This window comes from Perognathus longimembris, chromosome 2 (assembly GCF_023159225.1).
Source record: "Perognathus longimembris pacificus isolate PPM17 chromosome 2, ASM2315922v1, whole genome shotgun sequence".
Classification (NCBI taxonomy): Eukaryota; Metazoa; Chordata; class Mammalia; order Rodentia; family Heteromyidae; genus Perognathus; species Perognathus longimembris.
The window spans coordinates 89,256,892-89,278,452 of record NC_063162.1 but is presented as its reverse complement, the minus strand read 5'-3'; the positions used below and the strand labels follow the sequence as shown (position 1 = coordinate 89,278,452).

The 21,561-nt window shown below is 39.7% G+C and overlaps 1 protein-coding gene across 3 annotated transcripts in view; it reads right to left on the bottom strand.

Annotated features, from left to right (window-relative positions):
- Window positions 1–21,561, bottom strand: part of Rapgef5 (Rap guanine nucleotide exchange factor 5) — a 232,458-nt gene that overhangs the window by 163,707 nt on the left and 47,190 nt on the right. For all 3 annotated transcript variants that reach the window (XM_048339709.1, XM_048339711.1, XM_048339710.1), the window contains exons 2-5: window positions 19,460–19,510; window positions 16,828–16,934; window positions 10,740–10,861; window positions 8,763–8,931 (exon numbers count right to left, since the gene is read on the bottom strand). In XM_048339709.1, coding sequence (XP_048195666.1) covers window positions 8,763–8,931; window positions 10,740–10,861; window positions 16,828–16,934; window positions 19,460–19,510 — 449 coding nt within the window. The remainder of the gene's footprint in view (window positions 1–8,762; window positions 8,932–10,739; window positions 10,862–16,827; window positions 16,935–19,459; window positions 19,511–21,561) is intronic.

Below are 21,561 nucleotides of genomic sequence, written 5' to 3'. Positions count from 1 at the left end.
TTACTAAAAAGGGCTATGCTGCTCAGTGAACAGAGAGGAACAAAGGAAAGCTAAGCTGTAAGTCTGATTTGTTAGTGATCACAGAAGGGAAATGAGAAAACTCTGGCTGTAATCACCAGGTAGCAGCAGTGACAAGTGACAAAGAGAAGGGAAAGGAAATGGCTCCAAGAAGGAAGACCTAGCCCTGAGCATATGTGCCAGCAGAAATATCTGGGCCAGCAGTTGCTCCACTCTTTTTTTTTTTTTTTTTTTTTTGCTAGCCCTGGGGCTTGAACTGAGGGCCTGAGCACTGTCTCTAACTTCTTTTGGGTCAAGGCTAGCCCTCTACCACTTGAGCCACAGTGCCCCTTCTGGCTTTTTCTATATATTTGGTGCTGAGGAATCAAACCCAGGGCTTCATATGTATGCGAGGCAAGTACTTTTCTACTAGGCCATATTCCCAGCCCAGTTGTTCCACTCTTGAAATTCCCCTGTTTGCTTCTCAGAAACGCTGCTCGACAGTCCAAGTCTGGCCTGAAATTCTCTGAGGAAATGTGCTGAGTCTCAATGCTGGAGGTAGATTTCTTTTAAATTTTTTTAGATCCAACCTCTAAGGGTCCCATTGTATGGATGTAGGGAAAGCAAAGTCCTTGCCCTTCCTACACTTTCCCTACTTTAACTGATGGAAAATTTATTTCTCCAATTGGAAGTCATCTTGACACTCTCCCATACCCATACATATATATAACACTGTACCAATCCTGAAATCCTACTGGCTCTTCCTTCAAGGCATATCTCCCACTTCTTACCACCTCCACACTGGTACTGTGATCCCAACACAATATCTCTCACCTGGATGTAGGAGCCCTAAGTGATCTTGCAATAGAATGTAACTTAGAGCATGTTCCTCCTCTGCTATCCTTGGGTGACTCCCAATCCTTAGCAGGTAAACCAAAGTCTTCTTTTACTTAAAAAAAAATCTAATTAGGGGCTGGGAATGGGTCGAGTGCTTGCCTAGCATATACGAAGCCCTGGATTCAATTCCTCAGCATCACATAAACAGAAAAAGCCGGAAGTGGTGCTGTGGCTCCAGGAAGAGCCTTGAGCCAAAAGAAGCCAGGGACAGTGCTCAGGCCCTGAGTCCCAAACCCCCAGGACTGGCAGGAAAGAAAGAAAGAAAAAGAGAAAGAAAAAGGAAGGAAGGAAGGAAGGAAGGAAGGAAGGAAGGAAGGAAGGAAGGAAGGAAGGAAGGAAGGAAGGAAGGAAGGAAGGCCATCGCAGCACAATTTGTCATTGCTAAAATGTGGAACCAACCCAGATGTCCCTCAGTAGATGAATGGATCAGGAAAATGTGGTACATATACACAATGTAATTTTATGCCTCTATCAGAAAGAATGACATTGCCCCATTTCTAAGGAAATGGGTAAGGAAAGGACTTGGAAAAAATTATACTAAATGAAGTGAGTGAGACCCAAAGAAACATGGATTCTATGGTTTCCCTCATAGGAATTATTAGTACATGTTTTTTTGTTGTTGTTGTTTTGTTTTTTGCCAGTCCTGGGCTTGGACTCAGGGCCTGAGCACTGTCCCTGGCTTCTTTTTGCTCAAGGCTAGCACTCTGCCCCTTGAGCCACAGGTGCAACTTCTGGCCATTTTGTATATATGTGGTGCTGGGGAATCGAACCCAGGGCTTCATGTATATGAGGCAAGCACTCTTGCTACTAGGCCATATTCCCAGCCCTATTAGTACATGTTTAGGCAAGTCATAGCAGAAGATCACAATAGTCCAATAGCTATGCCTTTATGAACACATAAGATGATGCTAAGTGAAATGAACTCCACGTTATGGAAACAAGTGTTGTATCATTGTTGTAATTATTTTCAACATGCCATGTGAAATGGTACCCTTTTTTTTCCCTCTTGTATTCCCTTCCTGTGCTTTTACCCCCGCTATCACTGTATCTCATCTTAGTACCCTGGATACTGTATATATGTGTCTTAGAACTGGGGAAGGGAAAGGGAATATCAAAATCAAGAGACAAAGGATAAAAAGACAAACGATTCCAAAAGCAATACTTACAGTTGGTGTAAACCAACTGTTCAACTCATGAGTGGGAGAGGGAATGGAGGAGGGGGGAGGTGGGGGGGAAATGAGGGAGGAGGAAACAAGTTGAACAAGAAATGTACTCACTGCCTTACATATGAAACTTTAACCCCTCTGTACTTCACTTTGACAATAAAGGAAAAAAATTCTCAAAAAAAAACACAAAAGAAAAAAATCTAATTAATACAGAATATATGTTCATACCATAATGAGCTGATTTTCATACACAATATAATCACCATATTTACTATTTATGTTGTACATTAGACCCTAGGAACTTGCTTACCTTATGACTGGATCAAAACCCATTTCCACTGAGATTCTAGAGAGGCCCATTTTGTTTAACAAGGCAAATTTCCATTTAAAAAGTGAGATGGTAGAAAAGTAAGAATTATTATTTTTTTCAGGATCTTAATATCATGAACACAAATGTCTGTTAATGAAGATAGTTCATAGTCCAAGTTGCTAGCCATTCCAAAAGAAGTCATTTACCAAAGAGTAGCAAATTATGAATGCAGGTCCAAGCTACTTGGAGATACATTAGCCTAAAATTGAATAAAATTCAGATGTTCCTGGGTACTTCTTTTTCACATTGTATTTTGTAGATGTGAAGATTACTGCTTAATGTTTAATTAAACATCAGCATTTCAAGTGCTAATACAACTACGCCTGATAGCTCAATTTTTTGCTAGAATTTCTGTACTAAATCTTAAATATAGATGTTATCTGATTAAAAATAAACAATTTGTTCCCACTTCTGAAATAACTTGCTATAAACAGTGGAAATTTTGGAAGACTCAGTAACTGCTTCCATGGTAGAGGGATAATGAGTAATACCAGCTGATTATGTATCATTTTCAATAAATTTTTTTGAGAGAAACGAAAATCTTCTTCACCTACAATCCTAAAAACATGAAAAGTGCTATTGTGAAAAAATGTAATACTCAAACATTACTTGTTTACCTAAGCAATATTTCTTCCTCTATGAGTTTTATGAAAACTCTAATTAGGAAAAGTCAGAAGGACAAAGGGTTTAGAACATAGAAATAGCAGATCTAAACTGGACCTGTGAGGTCAGAGGCTGTGAATTCAATACCTTTCAAGAAGTAAGGCTGACAGTGGATCTTGTCTGATGCTTCTCTGTGCCAAATGGAAGAGGAAAATTTAGGCGGGAAGGAAACAGAGGTGAGGAGGGCTCTCAGGAATAGAGATGGTGCTATGTTCTATAGGATGCTAAGGAGAAAGGGGGATCTGAATTTCAAGAGTTATCATTGTAAAGCTGATACTAAAGGGCTGGAGGCATGGCTCAAATGGTATGGCATCTGCCTAGCAAGTACAGTGGCCGGAGGGGCAGTCCCTTCAGGGTCAGCCAGGCAGGCTTCAAATGTCACAGCATTGAGACCTGTTTGAACACAATCAGGAAAAACAATGATAATCAGAGGAGCCTAAAAAAAAGAAGCCAGTGAAATAGAAAAGCCAACTAATGTTAACCCAGGCACCAAGTGAGAAGACTGCTTCCAGAAGGCATGAGCAGTTGTGCCAAATGCTACTGGCATGTGCAGTAAGAAAAGGACTGAAACTGAACCACTGTATTTGGCAACATGGGAGACTTGTGTTCGTGGAATGGATGTTTTCCATGGACAAAGTGTCTGCTCTCACACGAGAGAGCCTCCCATCTTTTCTCTATCAAAGCCAAGGGGCCCACAGTGCTCACCACATACTAGAAGCTGTCTAGTCAAGGAGTTAGGAGCAATGTCATTATGCTGAGCTCTGGTACAAAGCATGATAAACAGTATTAAAATGACTTGAAGCCAGGCACCAGTGGCTCACGTCTATAATCCTAGCTACATAGAAGGCTGAGATCTGAGGAGTGCAGATTGAAGCCTAGTGTTGTTTCAGATAGTAAAGCCCGTGACACGATTATCTCCAATTAACTACCAAACCTGAAGTGGAGCTGTGGCTCAAGAGGTAGGACCCTAGCCTTTAGCAAAAACGAAGCTTAGGGATAGTACCCAGGCCCTGAGTTCAAGCCCCAGGAGTGGTGCACACACGTGCGTGCATGTGCATGCACACACACACACAATCCTTAAAGATCATTGTATTAGACTAGTATAACAATGTTACTAGGTTGGATGAAATTAAAGAGTTATTTTGCTCTTCACTCTTTACTGGATGGAGATATCCCATAGTGAAAGACAAAAGAAACAATGTTTTTCTTTATATATCTAGTATAGGCTGAGCTAAATAGGAGGAGTCTTCTTTTAATAATTAACATATTTCAATAACAATATTAATGTTGAGTGCTCTGTAACTGGAAGGATACAGATTTATGTGTCCAAGGCTCATAACTGTCTGTTCACAGACCACGCCCTCCCCTCTGGCAAGCTGGATGCTGCTTGTAATGACAGCGGAGATGAAATAGTTGCTTCCCAGTCCAAATTCTCAAGCAAGTTCTTGTTGTGGAGAAACACTTTACTAGTCATGAAGAATTATTAGGCTGCCTTATTTTACACTCTTACTTAGTTCTTCATTGATTCTCCCTCTTCTCCCACTCAAAAGAAAAAAGAAAAGTTAGACTAGGTGCCAGATGCTCATGTCTATAATTGTAGCTAGTTAGGAAGTAGAAATCGAGAGGATCAGTTTGAGGCCAGTCTGGGCAAAAATGTTTGCAAGATCGCATCCCAACCAATAGCTTGGTGTGGTGTGGGTCTGTCACTCAAGCCACACAGGAGGCTGAGATAGAGACTTAGAAAGAAGTACATTCTGGCTAACTTCACTTGGCTTTCAGTTTTTGGTTTTCAGGTACTTGACTGTTCTCTGTTCCAAAGATGGCACACTTGACAATCATTCTCTCCTTTTAAATCATCTATTCAGTTTGACCATAAAAGTTGTTTTGTACAGAAAAGGATATTAGTTTCCTCAAACTATCCTGGAAATTCAAGCAGCTCCATTTCTCTTGGCTTAAACATTTCTTTTTTAAAAGATAAAACCCCTTTTTACATATTTTCTTTATAGAAAATATATTTGTATGGGAAAGAACTATGTTTACAAAGAGTAAGTGGTTTGCTTGCATTAGTTTAAAGATACTTGAAGATGGAAAATTAGGACTTAATTTGAAACCACGTATGTGGAACTTAATGGCTTTCAAGTATGGAAAGGATTGCCAAAATGGCCACAGGATGAGATGTTTAGCTCATAAATTGGCAATGTAAGAATCCAGAGGACTTCAGAGGGCACTTGAGTAGAATGGATAAAAATGAAGTAACACAGGGCTAAGAATGGCATGGAGAATCGATTGTTAAAAATACAAAGCAGTAAGTTATCAAAAGCAAAATCAACACAACCAGGGACATCAAGAACACCAGGGAAGTTTTGTGGTTGAGGAAGGACTTGGGCTCCCCCTTGAGGGATGGGTAGTATTTCAGTAGGAAGGAAAGAGGCAGAGGAGACAGCAAGATCAGTGTGACCTGAAAAGCTGGAACCAAGAGGCAGGGCAGAAGTTGATGGAAACCTGGGAAGGGTTTTAACAATACAACAGAAAGAGGACGCTGTTTGATTTTTTTTTTTCTCTGACCACAGTTGTTTCCAGTCTGGAGAGCCTAAAGCACAGATTTCCAAAATTTACCACCAAGAACATTCTATCCTTGTAGAAGAGTTGATTTAAAAGGTAAAAAGGAAAACATAGTTTTTCTCCAGAAGAGACTTGTGGTGGTTCAGTAACTTTATCTTTCTGTATTTCATAATATAACAAGGATAGACGACTTGTTATATTCCCGGTGAAAGCCTGACTGCAGAAGTCAGCAATCAATCCCCAAAGTATATGTTTATACAAACTGAAAATAGTTGCTGGTAAATATAGCATGCTATAGTGATTCTCAACTCTAAAGCCTGGTGTTTGCACTAATAGTGTGATCAGTGTGACAAAGGACTGTGAGCAAGCTGAAATTAATATTTAAATGATCTTCAGTTTTATAAATTAGACTAGATTCATGATTTCCCCCATAACAGGCATGGACATCCCAGTTTGCTGTCTAGGTAAGGGAGAAGAGTTAAATCAGAGGCAGTATAGCTCAGTGGTAGAGCATTTGACTGCAGAAAGAATTAAACCATGACAGTTCGCCTTCTTGTCCCCATTAATCAGAGTGTATCAATGGGGTTACCTACAACTCCACTGTCTATAGGATAGGACATGCTTGAAAGAACTAACAGAGACTACTAGACCTTCCCAGCCAAAATTATTCACAGCTACCTTTAGTTGGAAGCATTTTATGCCTTAGAGAACTCATTAAAGTTTACTGAAATGGCCAGCCACTGGTGGCTCACACCTGTAATCCTAGCTACTCAGGAGGCTGAGATCTGAGGATCGCAGTTTGAAGGCAGCCTGGGCAGAAAAGTCTGTGAGAGTCTTACCTCCAGTTAACCAGCAAAAAAAAAAAAAACAGAAGTGGAGGTGTGATTCAATTAGTAGGTTCACAGCCCTGAATGAAAAAGCCAACAGACAGCAAGAAGCCCTAAATTCAAGCCCCAGTGCTGGTACCAAAATAAAGGGGGGGGGGAGCTTATTGAAATGCTCCTTGACTCTTCTAAGGACGTTTCCGTCCTATATCAAGAATCTATTATGGGCTGGGGATATAGCCTAGTGGCAAGAATGCCTGCCTCGGATACACGAGGCCCTAGGTTCGATTCCCCAGCACCACATATACAGAAAACGGCCAGAAGCAGAGCTGTGGCTCAAGTGGCAGAGTGCTAGCCTTGAGCAAAAAAGAAGCCAGGGACAGTGCTCAGGCCCTGAGTCCAAGGCCCAGAACTGGCCAAAAAAAAAAAAAAGAATCTATTATAATAAATAACATTTCCCATACTCAGTCTATTTGAGTGACATTTGATTTTGCTTTAGCATTGCAAGGCTCTCTGTAAACTGTGGTAGGAAATGTTTCACAGTTCAATCTAATGCTTTCCTAGCTTCTATTTATAATCTCTCAGAAGCAATGACAGAATGACCTCATAATTTCTTAAGATACCATAGGAAAATGTTAAAAGCAGAGGCTTCACAGCTAGATAGTCGTAGACCAAACACTAAGACTCAACTGGCCACATGCACAGTCTGAGACAGGTTAGCTGACCTCTGTGCATTTGTTTCCACACTTATGAAATAGGAATAATATTAGAATCTGTCTTATGGAATCCTTCTGAAAGTGAAATATAGAATGTAAGACACTTGGATTTGTCTGCCCAGGCTGGCTTTGAATTTTGATCCTCAGGTCTCAGTCCCTGAGTAACTAGGATTACAGGTATGAGCCACTGGTGCCCAACTATGATGAACTTTTCAATCAAAAGTGTTGCATTAATATTTTGGAACTTTGCATTTGCTAAAAACTGTCTTGTTAATTATTTACTATTGCCACTTTTTAGCTAACTTATATTTTATTTTTATTTTTTGCCAGTCCTGGGGCTTGAACTCAGGGCCTGAGCACTCCCTGACTTCTTTTTTGCTCAAGGCTACTAGCACTCTGCCACTTGAGCCACGGCGCCCCTTCTGGCTTTTTCTATATATGTGGTGCTGAGGAATTGAACCCAGGGCTTCACGTATATAAGGTGAGCACTTTAGCACTAGGCCATATTCCCAGCCCCTTTAGCTGACATATGTTTGTGATGGTCACACAGATGTTTCTCTTAAAGCTTAGAATAAATGAAAACAATTCCACTTTACTCCTATCACAGAACTAAAAGAATGAAGAACACAAAGCAGTATTCTGAAACCTGAGTGTTGTGCATACATAGAGATTTTGAACTGACATTTTAATTGCAACTTGTATTCCTGAATAAGGTTGGCAATATCACCAAGAAAAAACAAAAGCATGTCCAAATCTTCCTATCATGACTCAAGTCCTGTTTCTGAGCCTCTTCTAATTAATTTTAATTAATTTTAATCATACAGTGATTCAGTATTTTCATGTGATAATGATTCACATGTTTTCATGTGCTGAATGCGACTCCTAGATTATTTTCAGAAAGATTTGTTAGTCCTTTTCTTAGCAAAGTCACGACTTGGATAGTGGGTAAGATGTGAGTTATTACTGCATGCTATCTTAAGCCCACACTTTTACTTCTGTTTAGATGATGTACTCATCTAGAGATGGTGAACTTGAAGCAGCATGCTACAGCTAGTGGGACCTGGATGTCTGGGATCTGAATATAGGTTCAGTTACTTTAGAGCAATTTATTTTACCTTCTGAACTTAACATTTAAAAAATGAGGGCAGTACAACTGTCTATCTTTTGTGTGTGTGTGTGTGTGTGTGTGCGCGTGTATGTGTGTGTGTGTGTGTGTGTGTGTGCACGCTAGTCCTAGGGCTTGAACTCAGAGCCTGGGTACTGTCCTTTAGCTGTTTTGCTTAAGGCTAGTGCTCTACTACTTGAGCCACAGCTTTATTTCTGGCTTTTTGGTGGTAAAATGGAGATAAGCAGTTCAAAGCTTCACCAGGCTGGCTTTGAAGCAAAATCCTCAGGTCTCAGCCTCTTGAGCAGCTAGGATTATAAATGTGAGCCACCAGCACCTGAATCAGTTCAGTTGTCTCTTAAACAAGATAGCAATCTCACAGAGCAGGCCCAGTTGCTAGACTCAGCAAACGCTCTCTGAATAAAACTAGTCTAGCAGCAGCATGGGACAGCAACTACTTACAGGTCACAGATGCCTGCCCTTGCTGGAATTAGAGGCACAAGTTGCAGCAAGAGCTTGACACCATTTTGCCATTCTTCTTCCCTTTCAAATTCACAGTACAAGTAGCTGCATTCATCCGATGAAAATTGGTAGAAAACATAAGTATCTTGAAAGTACAGATGCTGGTCCACTGTTTAAAACAAACACAAACAAAACAAAAATGCTTATTCTTTAGACTTATAAAACACAAAATAAACTGAAAGCCCAATAATTATTTGGTAGAAGCCAGAGGGGAGACTACAGCTAAATATTCTAAGTTCATTCATAGTTAAAATCCTATTGAATTGAAAAGGATTTACCAGCGAGTCCAGCATATTCACACATACTTTGTGCTTCAGAGACAAGTGTTGAGGAAGTTAGTACAATAGAGTGGTAATTTTTTTGGGGGGGTGGGCAGTATTAAGGTTTGAACTCAGGGCCTTGCCCTTCCTAGGCAGGCACTCTACCACTTAAGCCATGCCTCTAGCCCTTTTGGCCCCAAGTTATTTTTCAGATAGGGCCTTCCATTTTTGCTCAGAGCTGAAATTTCAGGCATAGTTGTATGGGTAAAAAACACCATGCCTACATATTTGTTGAGATGGAATCTCACTGAAGCTTTGCCTGGCTGGCTGGGAACCACAGTCCTCTTTTATCTCTGCTTCCTGAGAAGCTGGGATTTCAAGCTTGAGACATTTCATTCAGTTAATAAAAATTTTAATGTCTCAAAGCAAACTTAACATATTTAATTTCTTTAAGTGACCTAAACACATGCTATGTTTCTTCTCACAAATTAGTGATTATCAGCTGGCAGTGATTGTGCTTCCCTCAGGGGACATTTAGTAATGTCTAGAGACATTTTGGGCTGTCTTAGCAGGCATCTTGAAGGTAAAGAAAAGGAAGCTAACTAAAGCCCTGGAATCTACAGATCAGTCCCAATCACAAAGTCATCTGACTCAAAGTGTCCATATTGCCAAAGGGTGGTATTGTTTGAAAGGAATAAAAAGTTGATGACTTTTCCGTAAAAACATTAACACAAAATGGTTTGCAAATCAAAACTCTGAATCTAGTGAGTAAGCTAATAATACCTCCAACTGTCAAAAGTAGTTAACTGATTTTCTTGTTAAGAGTATTAGGTGCTAGGTATTACTGATGGTCTAAGAAGATTACAACCCCCATCTGTAACATTCAATAATGGACCCAGGGGTATGTCCTCAATATTTCTTACTTACAGAAAAAAGGGAGAAAAAGGACTTTCTCAGTGACTACCCAGCATTTTCTAGATGGAGCTAAATAAAGAATCTACATTGCTCCGGCTTATATCCCTTCAACTCCCTGGACTGAGCTAAGAAAAGAGGTATCACTATCTATTTTAGTTACTAGTTAACATCTATTTTCTGCCCCTGTTTAAACAGCTAATCTTCATAGGTCAAGTCTCTGAAGTGTTCATGATTAGTCAATTAAAATGCACACACATCTCACTTGAAAAAAATCAAGCTTCTGATGATTGCTCTAAGTACAGCAAGAAAAATCACACAATTAGAGCAGCTAAAGATATCACTGATTTTTAAAAGTTTGTGCCCAGCATGTTTAGTAGATAAGGCGGGGGCGGGGGGGGGGAGACTGTCACAGGTATAACTTATAAACCAACAAGTACTTAATTATTTTTACTGAAAGTGTAAGAGAAATAAGTGAATCAACAGATGACCTCTCACATTTACTTAGAAAATAAAGAATATGAATATTTTCCTTCAAAAGGAATTTTCCATCCAGACTTTAATGTCTTCTAGAAAATCAAGTACATTTTCTCTAATAACTTCCAAAAATAATGAGATACCTTCAAAATATGTAACACTGGGGATTGGAGGTGTGGTTCAGGTGGTAGAGCAACATCCAATGAGCCAATCTGCCAGATACTGAGTTTGAGACCTGGTCTGGAGCAGGGGAAAATGTACTACTGACCTGATGACATAATTCCCATGTCCAGCAGGAGCTGCCAGACACCAATGGCCATAGATCTGCACTGGACAAAAGGACAGTGTTCCAGAAGCCAGTCCACGAGCTCCGACCCCACACAGCTTCTCCTAGATGAAAGCAAACCATTCAGAGCAAGATAGTCTTGCCCCCAAAGTTCTTCCCCCACAAAATGGTAGTTAATACCACTCACTTTGTGTGCTTGTTTTTATAAAAATGTATGCCAAGAATAAATGATATAACCTCCGATCATCTTTAAGATTAATACTTAAATATCACTTTCTTAGGGTTAAAAATCAAAATCTTTTACACTTTTCAAACACCTAGTAATCATACACCTTTACAACTGAATCAATATCTGCTTGCAGCACTAGAAGAGAATTTTCTTGAGAACTATTAACCTCCAACAATTGGAAGAGTTCACTGTACATGATGAGTTCTAGAATGTATATCTGAATGAGAAAATAAATCTAGCAACCCTTTATATAAAGAGAATGCTTATATTTGGGGTAAATCAAGGTAGCAGTGATAAAACTTCAGTCTAAATATGTATAAATTTTAATCTAGTTCCTTTGAGAATAAAATGATTTTGCAAAAATTAGACTAAGGTGAGACCATAGCCAGTGGAAAATCTTCTTTGGAAAGATTAAAATTGGTTTCAAGGAATGATAAATTTAGTTGTTAATCTTTTTAATATAATCTAAGCAATCCAGTCAAGCAGCCTATATCATAAATCAGATGTGTTGTGTTGTTAGCACACAGAAAAAAATCATCTCTAATCAGTTTTGAAACATAGTAAGTCTAAAAATGCCACAGTGTAAGAATTATAGACACCAAGGTAACAAACAGTACAAGAAATGTATCCAATGCCTAACGTATGAAACTGTAACCTCTCTGTACATCAGTTTGATAATAAAACTTTGAAAAAAAAGAATTATAGACACTATTTTTCTAGTTTTATAAGCCTCAGGAGAAAGAAAAAATTCTGAGATCTGCTTTTTGGTTTTTCACAGTGCTAGAATCAAACCCACGGCCTTGCCTAGGCTAGACAATCACTCTACCACTGAGCTACATCCCCAGCCTTGAATCATGCTTTTTCATTCTCAGAAATATCATGGAATTCCATCCTTCTTATGAGAAAAGAACTTTAAGATATTGAGAGGGAGAGGGGGAGGGGGAGAGAGAGAGAGAGAGAGAGAGAGAGAGAGAGAGAGAGAGAGAGAGAGAGAGAGAATATGATACATCCTGTAATGGCAATCTTCATTCTGTAAATCAGTATTTTTTTTAAATGGGTGATGGGGCCTGTCCAGGCACTGTCCCTGAGCTATTTGCTCATGGCTAGCACGCTACCACTTGAGCCAGAGCTTCAGTTCCAGTTTTCTGGTAGTTAACTAGAGATAAGAGTCTTAGAAACTTTGCAGCCTGGGCTGGCTTCAAACTATGATCCTCAGATCTCAGCCTTCTGAATAGCTAGGATTACAGGCATGAACCACCAGCACCAGGCTTCTATAATCAATATTTAAGAGCTCAGAAATGTCACTGTTGTCTTTCTAACACAGACAGTGATTTTGTAATCTCTTGTGATAGGTACAGACATAAATATCTTGGAATCACACTGTAACCAGCAATTTGAAGACTGCCATGAACTGCTACATTTTTTAAGGTGAAGAAAATAAGAGAATGAACATTTCTGACGAAATAGCTGATCAAATATTCTAAAAGAAACACATATAGATATGCTTTTCATGAAATATTTTTTGATAAAGCAACACAATTTCAAAAAAAATTCTAAGGCAATTAAAATAAGCCAATTCCAGACATGTTCAGTTGCAGGTAAGTGTTAGAATAATAGAAGGATTAACAGTCAAATATATTGATTTTTTAAAACAGAATGAGACAACCTATGACAACAAACAAGCAATTTCACCAAATAGTCAATATTAACTTCTAATTCAATAGGACACCTTTCAAGTAAAGGTTCAAAGTGTTAAATCAACTAAATCCTCAATGCCTCCTTCAATTAAGCCAGCATCTTGGGCTCTAAAAGTACTTTTATCCTACGAATGGATTATATACTATATTATCTTGATTTCTATGCACAAAACAATGTGGCTTGGCCTGCTCTGAGCACCTGAAATCAGCTGGAACACGAAACACACAATGAAACACTAAATAAACTGCAAAAGATAGTTAAACAGAAATAACTGCTTGGTTGTTCACAGATGACAAGGATGAGGCTTCTGGGAGCAAGCCTTCTTAAAACTGTGCTGGAGTCCCCTGGAGCTAAAGCATAGATTCTGATCCAACAAAGCTGCATGGAACCCAAAGTCCCAACATTCACTGGCTCTCAGGCAATGTCAGTAACCACCAAAGCCCCTAACCCCCAGCCTTCCATTCTCATTGGGAAGGGCTCACCCTGTTTGGGGGTGCAGGGCTCTGAGCCAATATGATTAACACACAGCATTGCCATGACAACCTTCATGAATAAGAGCCCCACACTCAGAGATGCTGCTATTTCAGTTGCACACCATCCCCTAACTATACCAAGTATGCTTTGAATTTTTTTCTGCCACAGAAAACATTAGAGGCAGTGAGAAACACTACCATTAATATCCCACAAGCAGCTATTTGAAGGTGAGCTGTATTTTCATGTAACTCCCAGTGCCCTGACCTACTGAACATCTCTGCAAAACTCTAGTACAAGTATCTAAATCTGCAGGACAAGAACTGCAGGACAGCAAATGGTTGGAATAGAACAATCTAAAAGCCAAAGGCAGTTCATATGCACAGGATATTTTCAGTCCTGAACTCCATCCAAAGCTTTCCTGAGGACAAGTGGATCTAACTACACTTGCAATAACAGGTAGAAACACTGAACTATAGAGGTGACGAATCACAAAACACATGCCATCACTCTGGCAAAACACCACTTCATCAATCTCTGGAATAGAGAATCTGGCCTTTCTTGGCCTCCTCCTGTCTCCCATTACTCTTTTAGCAATTAACTCGTGGTAAATTAACTTCAAACATAAATGGGGTGGTAGCATTCAGTGAATTATTTGAGTAAAGGAAATGAAATCTAAGAAACTAGCATGACTCTCTGTAGTATGAATTGAACAAAAAGGTCTTCAACATATTCAAAGGCAATTCTAAGGTAGTACATGCTACTACATTTCCCCTCAATTTACTTCCAGATAAATAAAGTGATCCCTCTAGAGGCAGTCATATTAGTACTTCATCTTTGAACCCAGAAAGCTCATCAGTCCTTAGATTATAAAAGAAACTTGCTCTCCCCCATCAGAGCAAAGCACTTGCTTCACCCTGCATTTGCTCCCACTAAATCCTCGCCAGTTCTGGGCCTTGAGCTCAGGGCCTGGACACTGTCTCTGAGCTTTTATGCTCAAGGCTAGCCCTCTACCAATGGAGCCTTAACTCCACTTTTGGCTTTTTGATGGTTAAGTAGAGATAAATCTCATGGGCTCTCCTGTCCAGGCTGGCTTCAAACCACAATCCTCAGAACTCAGCCTCCTTAGTAGCTAGGATGACAGGTGTGAGCCACCAGCACCTGGTTTCATTATCTATTTTAAAAAATAAAAAATAAAAATAAAGGAAAAGAGAAAGAGGATCTCTGTGAAGTCTAAGTGTATCCACCACAGCCTCTTGCTCCGTGTGTTGTTGGCTTGGTCTGGTGCTGGCTCTCAGACAGTATGTTACACATCTCTAATGGGAGGAAAAGGATGGGCATTGGAGTTGGTTCCTGAATCCAAATACACAAAAATACTGCTTGTAAATAGAGTAGATATATCTAGTGCGTAAACAGAGTCTATTTTTAAAGGTACATAAATTCTTACGTGATTAAATATAGCACTTTAAAGTGCTCATTTATTGTGTGATTTCTCCCCACATTTTAGTTTGTTTAAATGCATTTGCTTAAAGAACAGACCAACAGCATGACTGCTTAAGTTTGCAGCATATACATTTATCCTGTAATATAAAGAAAGAAACAATGCCAGACCTGCTGGCTCATGCCTGTAATCTCAGCTATGCAGAAGGCAGAGATGAAAGGACTATCAGCTAAGGCCAGCCAGGCAAAACCATGAGACCCTATCTAATAAAACAAATTAAAAAGCAAAAAAAAGGACAAAGAATGTGGCTCAAGTGATAGAGGACTTGCCTAGAAGCCTATATTTATTCTCAGTACTACCAAAAAAGAATGAAGAAAAGGAAAAAGGTTGGTAAATTATCACCTTTTCATTTTGCCACATAACAATATTAAGTTATATTGAATGACATGAGAAGAAAATTACACAGATACCACAAAAATATAACAAGCTACCATTTTTATTACTCTTCTTACTTAAGAAATGACATTATAATATCATTAAGAGTTGGAATAGTACTTAGAATAAATGACACTAAACAGTTGAAAATGTTCTCAGGATAAATAATGTTTCTTTAAGTTACATAAATTTAGTTTTATGAAAAATTCATCATAGTATTTCTGTTTTTCTATTAGCCATAGACTGGGGGGAAAATCCACTGTGGCTTGGATTCAGGGAATAATAATTTCCATACTTTGGGAGATAGAAGATTCCCTATGTATTGAGGCATAATTTATATGTTCTCTAGTAATATTTTACTTGTGTAATAAAATGCACAAATCTTAACTGTCCAAGTTGATTCATTTTTATTCATTACATACCTGTAAAATCATTATCTGTGTGTAACCACTATCAAGATACTGAGGATTTTCATGCACCAGAAAGTTCATTAATGCTTAACAGTGAGCAATCATTCTCAGCAACCAGGCATCATCAGAAAAGTGGTAGAGACAGCCAGATGAGATGGCATATTCCTGTAATTCCAGCTACTAGGAAGGTGGAAGAATCATAGGTTCCAGACCATCCTAGACGAAGGTGGCAGCGAGAAACTGCCTCAAAATAGGTAGATGACAGACAGATAGGACAGACAAGGAGAAAAACAGCAGACAGACAGATAAACAGAAGGACTAAAGGCATAGCTCAAGTGGTAGAGGCTAGCATGTCGAGACCCTGTGTTCAATACCCATCACTTTCACCTACCCCCATCCCCAGAAAAAAAAGTAAAAGAAAGGCAGCACGGTAACCTGCAGGCCCAGCTGGTCTTTAAAACTAGCCATGAGCTGGGAATATGGCCTAGTGGCAAGAGTGCTTGCCTCGTATACATGAAGCCCTGGGTTTGATTCCCCAGCACCACATATATAGAAAATGGCCAGAAGTGGCGCTATGGCTCAAGTGGCAGAGTGCTAGTCTTGAGCAAAAAGAAGCCAGGGACAGTGCTCAGGCCCTGAGTTCAAGCCCAGGACTGGCAAAAAAACAAAAAACAAAACAAAACAAAAAAACTAGTCATAAACTCACTACCATTTAAGCCACACTTTTCGACCTTTTTACTTTAATTAGTTAGGGTCTCACGTTTTTACCCTTGGACTACAATCTCCCAACTTATACCTACCACTAGCTACCACATGTTCCATTATGCCTAAATTGTTTGCTGAGATGAGGGTCTCATTCACCTACTTTTTGTCCAGGCTGGCATTGAACCATAATCCTCTCTCTCATTCTCTGCCTCTGAATAGCTCAGTCTATGGGTGTGCACCACTGCTCCACACAGCTCTACTCATTTAGTCTTCTGTATCTCTGCCCTTGTTCACTAGCCCCAACAAGCAACATGCCACACTGAGCTGCCTCTCCCCACTCCATACTGCAGTAAAGCCACAGGCTTGTTTTCACCTAGAGGGTCAAGGTACTGACAGAGCTTGACCAGGTCCCTAAAGAGGAGACCTCTATTTTTTGAGTCCCCAGTGTTACACATATCCAAGAAAATATTATGAAATATCACATCTCACAGGAAGCAGCAAAACCAAACAAAGAGTGACTACCAGAAATACTAACAGAGAGATCTCTGCCTCCTGTGGAAACTAAGATTGCCTGCCTGACTCTGTCTCTGCTCAAGAACAGTTTTAACACAGGCTGGTGGGTAATAGGCCTTTTTTTTAATTCAAGGAGAATTTTTGAGAAGGTGTCAGGAAGTGTGTTACCTGTAAAACCCCTTGAGGTTCACTCTGTCCTTTACCAGGTCAGCTGCCTGAACGATAATAATATTCCTCAACGCTCTTCCTGCACACGATGAATTCTCCCCATAAATCTAAATGGAGAAGGCAAACATTTGCTGTAAATGTAGAACAATAATGTGACAACTTGTGAGCTCCCAATATCATGCAATATATATGTATATGAAATTCAGACAAAATGTCTAAGCTTGGGACACATTTTAGCCTATGTAGCTACAGACCTATAATTACCTTATTTTATTTTAGCTTCTGGTCTACTTATGCTATTAAGCTATAATAACTATTTTCCAAATGCTAAAGTGTACTTAACTATAATTACAGATAATCTTTTAAAACACCAAGTTTTTGGCATAAAGTATCTACTATTTTTTTAAAATAGTGCTTCCTTCACTGCAGCAAATCAAAGAACACTTATACAGTAAAATTGCCATGTTGATGATGCATTTACATAAAGGTGTTGGAAGATGGGCAAGTATTTTTTTTTCTATTAGTGAACATCGTGAACTACGACACACTGTGACAACTGCTTGCTTTGAAGCTTCATCCACCTGCTGAGCTCACAGCCAGTTCTCAGTGTCCTGGTTTCATCCACAGGCCTTCATGATCCCATCTACCAAATAAAAAATTTCATTTCTCCTCTTCTTTTTTAAATCTTCTGATTCCTCCACAAGTCTCTGATTCTTGGGGATGAAGGAGGGTGGTACTCAGCTCTAGAGAAATCTGGGTCCTACTTTATAAACTACTTCATAAACTACTTCCCCCTCTCTGCCTACGCCATCCTCTACAGACAAAGCCGGTTCACAAGCTAAAGAGTAACTGAAATTCACTTGTAACTTAAAGTTACCTGTGAAATCATTATGCATTAAGGGTGTATGATGACATCTTTTTACTTAGTTCTTAGCAAAAAATTGTTGTTTTTTTCCTCTGTGTGTGTGTGTGTGTGTGTGTGTGTGTGTGTGTGTGTGTGTGTACAGGGGCTTGAAATCAGGGCCTGCAGTCTCCCTTAGTTTTTTTGCTTGAGGCTGGCACTCTACCACTTGAGCCACACTTCTAGTTCTGGCTTTTAGATAAGTAACTGGAGATAGGAGTCTCTCTGATTTGTCTGACCAGGCTGGCTTTGAAAGTATGATCCTCAGATCTCAGACTCCTGAGTGGCTAGTATTTTAGGTGTGAGCTACCAGTGCACAGCTTTTTTATTTCTTTCTTTATTATTTTGGGGTGGGAGGGGGTCCTGGATTCAAACCCAGCACCTCTCTCCCAATGACTCACTTATATCCTAGCCCTCTTGACTACAAGATATTTTAGATCTTCTGTTAAAGTAAATAAATTGCTAATATATTAGCTTTGACTTGACAGGAGCATGTCAACCCCATCCTATACTTCTACAATTGTGCGAATATCATCACCTAACTATGACCTGAGAAGAAAGTGAAAGGGGCAGGAAATGATGCACTTTATGTGTTAAAATAAAAACCTGAATTAGCCAGATGACAGAAAGTTACCAAAGAAGGGGTATGTGTAGCTACAAGACAATGTCAGGTAATCCTGACATTGTATAGAATTTGTTCACTCTGGAAATCAAGAAACATTTCATGAGCGTCTGCCAGGTGTGAAATCTGTTCTAGAAACTGGTGCACAAAGGAGGAAAGATCCTCGCCTCAGAAAGCTCAGTCTCCTGTTTGTCCTTTTTGTTGTTCCTGTACTGGGTCTTTTTTTTTTTTTTTTTTTTTTTTTTTTTGCCAGTCCTGGGCCTTGGACTCAGGGCCTGAGCACTGTCCCTGGCTTCTTCTTGCTCAAGGCTAGCACTCTGCCACTTGAGCCACAGCACCACTTCTGGCCGTTTTCTGTATATGTGGCGCAGGGCCTCATGTATACAAGGCAAGCACTCTTGCCACTAGGCCATATCCCCAGCCCCCCTGTACTGGGTCTTGAACTCATGGCTTTGCACCCTCGCTTAGCTTTTTCACTCAAGGCTGGTACTCTATCACTTGAGCCACAGCTCCATCTCTCACTTTTTGCTGGGAAAGTGGAAATAAGAGTCTCTCAGATTAGTCTGCCTGGGCTAGCTTTGAACCACAATCTTCAGATCTCAGTCTCCTGAGTAGCTAGGACTACAGGCATGATTCAACATTGCCCAACTTCTATTAAGTCTTTAACACAACATGATAAAGGTATACTCGTCCTTTCCTATCAATGAGCAAATGGATAGGCCACTTATCGATAACTCTGCATATACATTTCCTCTTTGGTGAAGTTTTTACTGTACATGACCCACTAGTTGTTAAAAAAAATGGGGGGGTATTTATGTCAATGCACAAAACTTTATAATACATTTACTCTGCCACACTTCTAATACATCCATGTAGAACACGTGGGAATTGGAGAACTATTCAGTTCCTACTTCATGAATATCTTACATCTATTAGGGCATGGGCTGGGGAGATGGCCTAGTGGCAAGAGTGCTTGCCTTGTATACATCTATTAGGGCATCTTGAACATTCTGGCTGTCACCCTTGGTGAGGGAGACCTTGCAGCTTCCCAGCAAAATTCTGCACTACTTTCACAGAAAATTCTACAAGACAAAATCAAGATGTCCTACCTGTGAAGGAGCATGTTCAAGGTATGGATTGGAAATCCTCCTCGATAGAGTCTATTTAAAAAGAAAATGGGGGGAGACAGAGAGAGAGAGAGAGAGAGAGAGAGAGAGAGAGAGATTAGAATCAAACAGAAACTTGTACCTTAAAAATAAATATGCATGTAACTTTGGTCAACCAGGAAAGTCTTCTTAGTCTCACTCAATGTAAAGACATGGCCAACATTCACACCAAGAGAACACAGCACTTGGTTTCACCAGCCCCCACCCATAGAGCGCACCCAACAGAAGGATAGCAGGAACATGGTCTTGGTACTGGTCACTTTATTATCAACAAGATTAGGATTCTGTTTTTCTTGCTTTGTCATGTCAGTTAAAGTGAATGGTGGGTGAATCCCTCGGATACCTGAGCTGCATATAAGGCACACCCGTTCCAGTTCTCCTTCAAACATCAACTAGGCAAACCTTCCACTTAGAAGGGCCCTGTGTAACAGACCCATATCCAGCATTGAAATAGAAATGGCAATAAGTGATCTCCCATCCAAGAAAAGCCCAGGTCCAGATGGATTCACAGCAGAATTCTACAAGGCCTTCAAAACAGAACTCACACCAATATTTGTCAAACCCTTCAATGAAACTGAAAGAGAACGTTCACTACCAGACTCATTCTATGAAGCCAGTATAACCCTCAACCCAAAACCAGGCAAGGACTCATCATGGAAAGAGAACTATAGACCGATTTCCCTGATGAACATAGATGCAAAAATTCTCAACAAAATTCTGGTCAATCGACTTTAACAGGTCATCAAAAAAAAATCATACACCATGATCAAACTGGGTTCATCCCAGGAATGCAAAGTTGGTTTGATATACACAAGTCAATTAATGTAATCCACCACATCAACCAGAGCAAGCTAAAGAACCACCTGGTTATATCTCTGGATGCGGAAAAAGCATTCGATAAAATCCAGCACCCATTTATGCTAAAAGCCTTGGAAAAACTGGGATTCCAGGGAACACTCCTGAATATAATAAAGGCAGTCTAAGACAAATCAACACCAAGCATAATTCTAAATGGTGAAAAACTAAAGCCATTCCCTTTAAAATCAGGAGCAAGGCAGGGATGTCCACTCTCTCCCCTTCTCTTCAACATAGAACTAGAATTCCTAGCCAGAGCAATTAGGCAAGAAGAAAATATAAAGGGGATCCAAATAGGAAAAGATGAAGTTAAACTTTCTCTATTCGCAGATGACATGATCCTATGCCTGAAGAACCCCATTGACTCTACTCCCAAGCTAATAGAGCTGATCCAAAACTTTGGCAAAGTTACAGGATATAAAATAAACCCTGAAAAATCAATGGCCTTTCTCTATGAGGCTGAAATCAGGAAAGCAACTCCTTTTGCAATAGCCTCAAAAAACAGAAAATACCTAGGAATAACCTTAACCAAAGAATTGAAAGACCTCTATGATAAGAACTTTAAAAACATGAAAAACGAAATTAAGGCAGAACTAAGGAAATGGAAAAACCTCCCATGCTCCTGGATTGGGAGGATTAATATAATCAAAATGGCAATATTGCCAAAGGCTATCTACAAATTCAATGCAATACCCATTAATATTCCAACACCATTTTTTAATGAAATAGAGGAAGCAATCTAGAAATTCATATGGAACAATAAAAGACCCAGAATAGCAAAAGCAATCCTAAGCAGAAAGAACAGTGCTGGAGGAATTACAATACCCAACTTCAAGCTGTATTATAAAGCTATAGTAATAAAAACAGCTTGGTATTGGCACTGGAACAGGCCTGAAGACCAATGGAACAGAATTGAAGACCCAGAAATGAACCCACAGAACTACGCCTACTTAATCTTTGATAAAGGAGCTAAAACAATAGTATGGAAGAAAGATAGCCTCTTTAACAAATGGTGCTGGCAAAAGTGGCTCAACACATGCAACAAACTAAAACTAGATCCTTATATATCACCCTGCACCAAAATCAATTCCAAATGGATTAAAGACCTCGAAATCAAAACAGACACCCTGAAAACACTAAAGGAAGGAGTAGGAGAAACACTTGGGCTCCTTGGCACAGGATGGAACTTC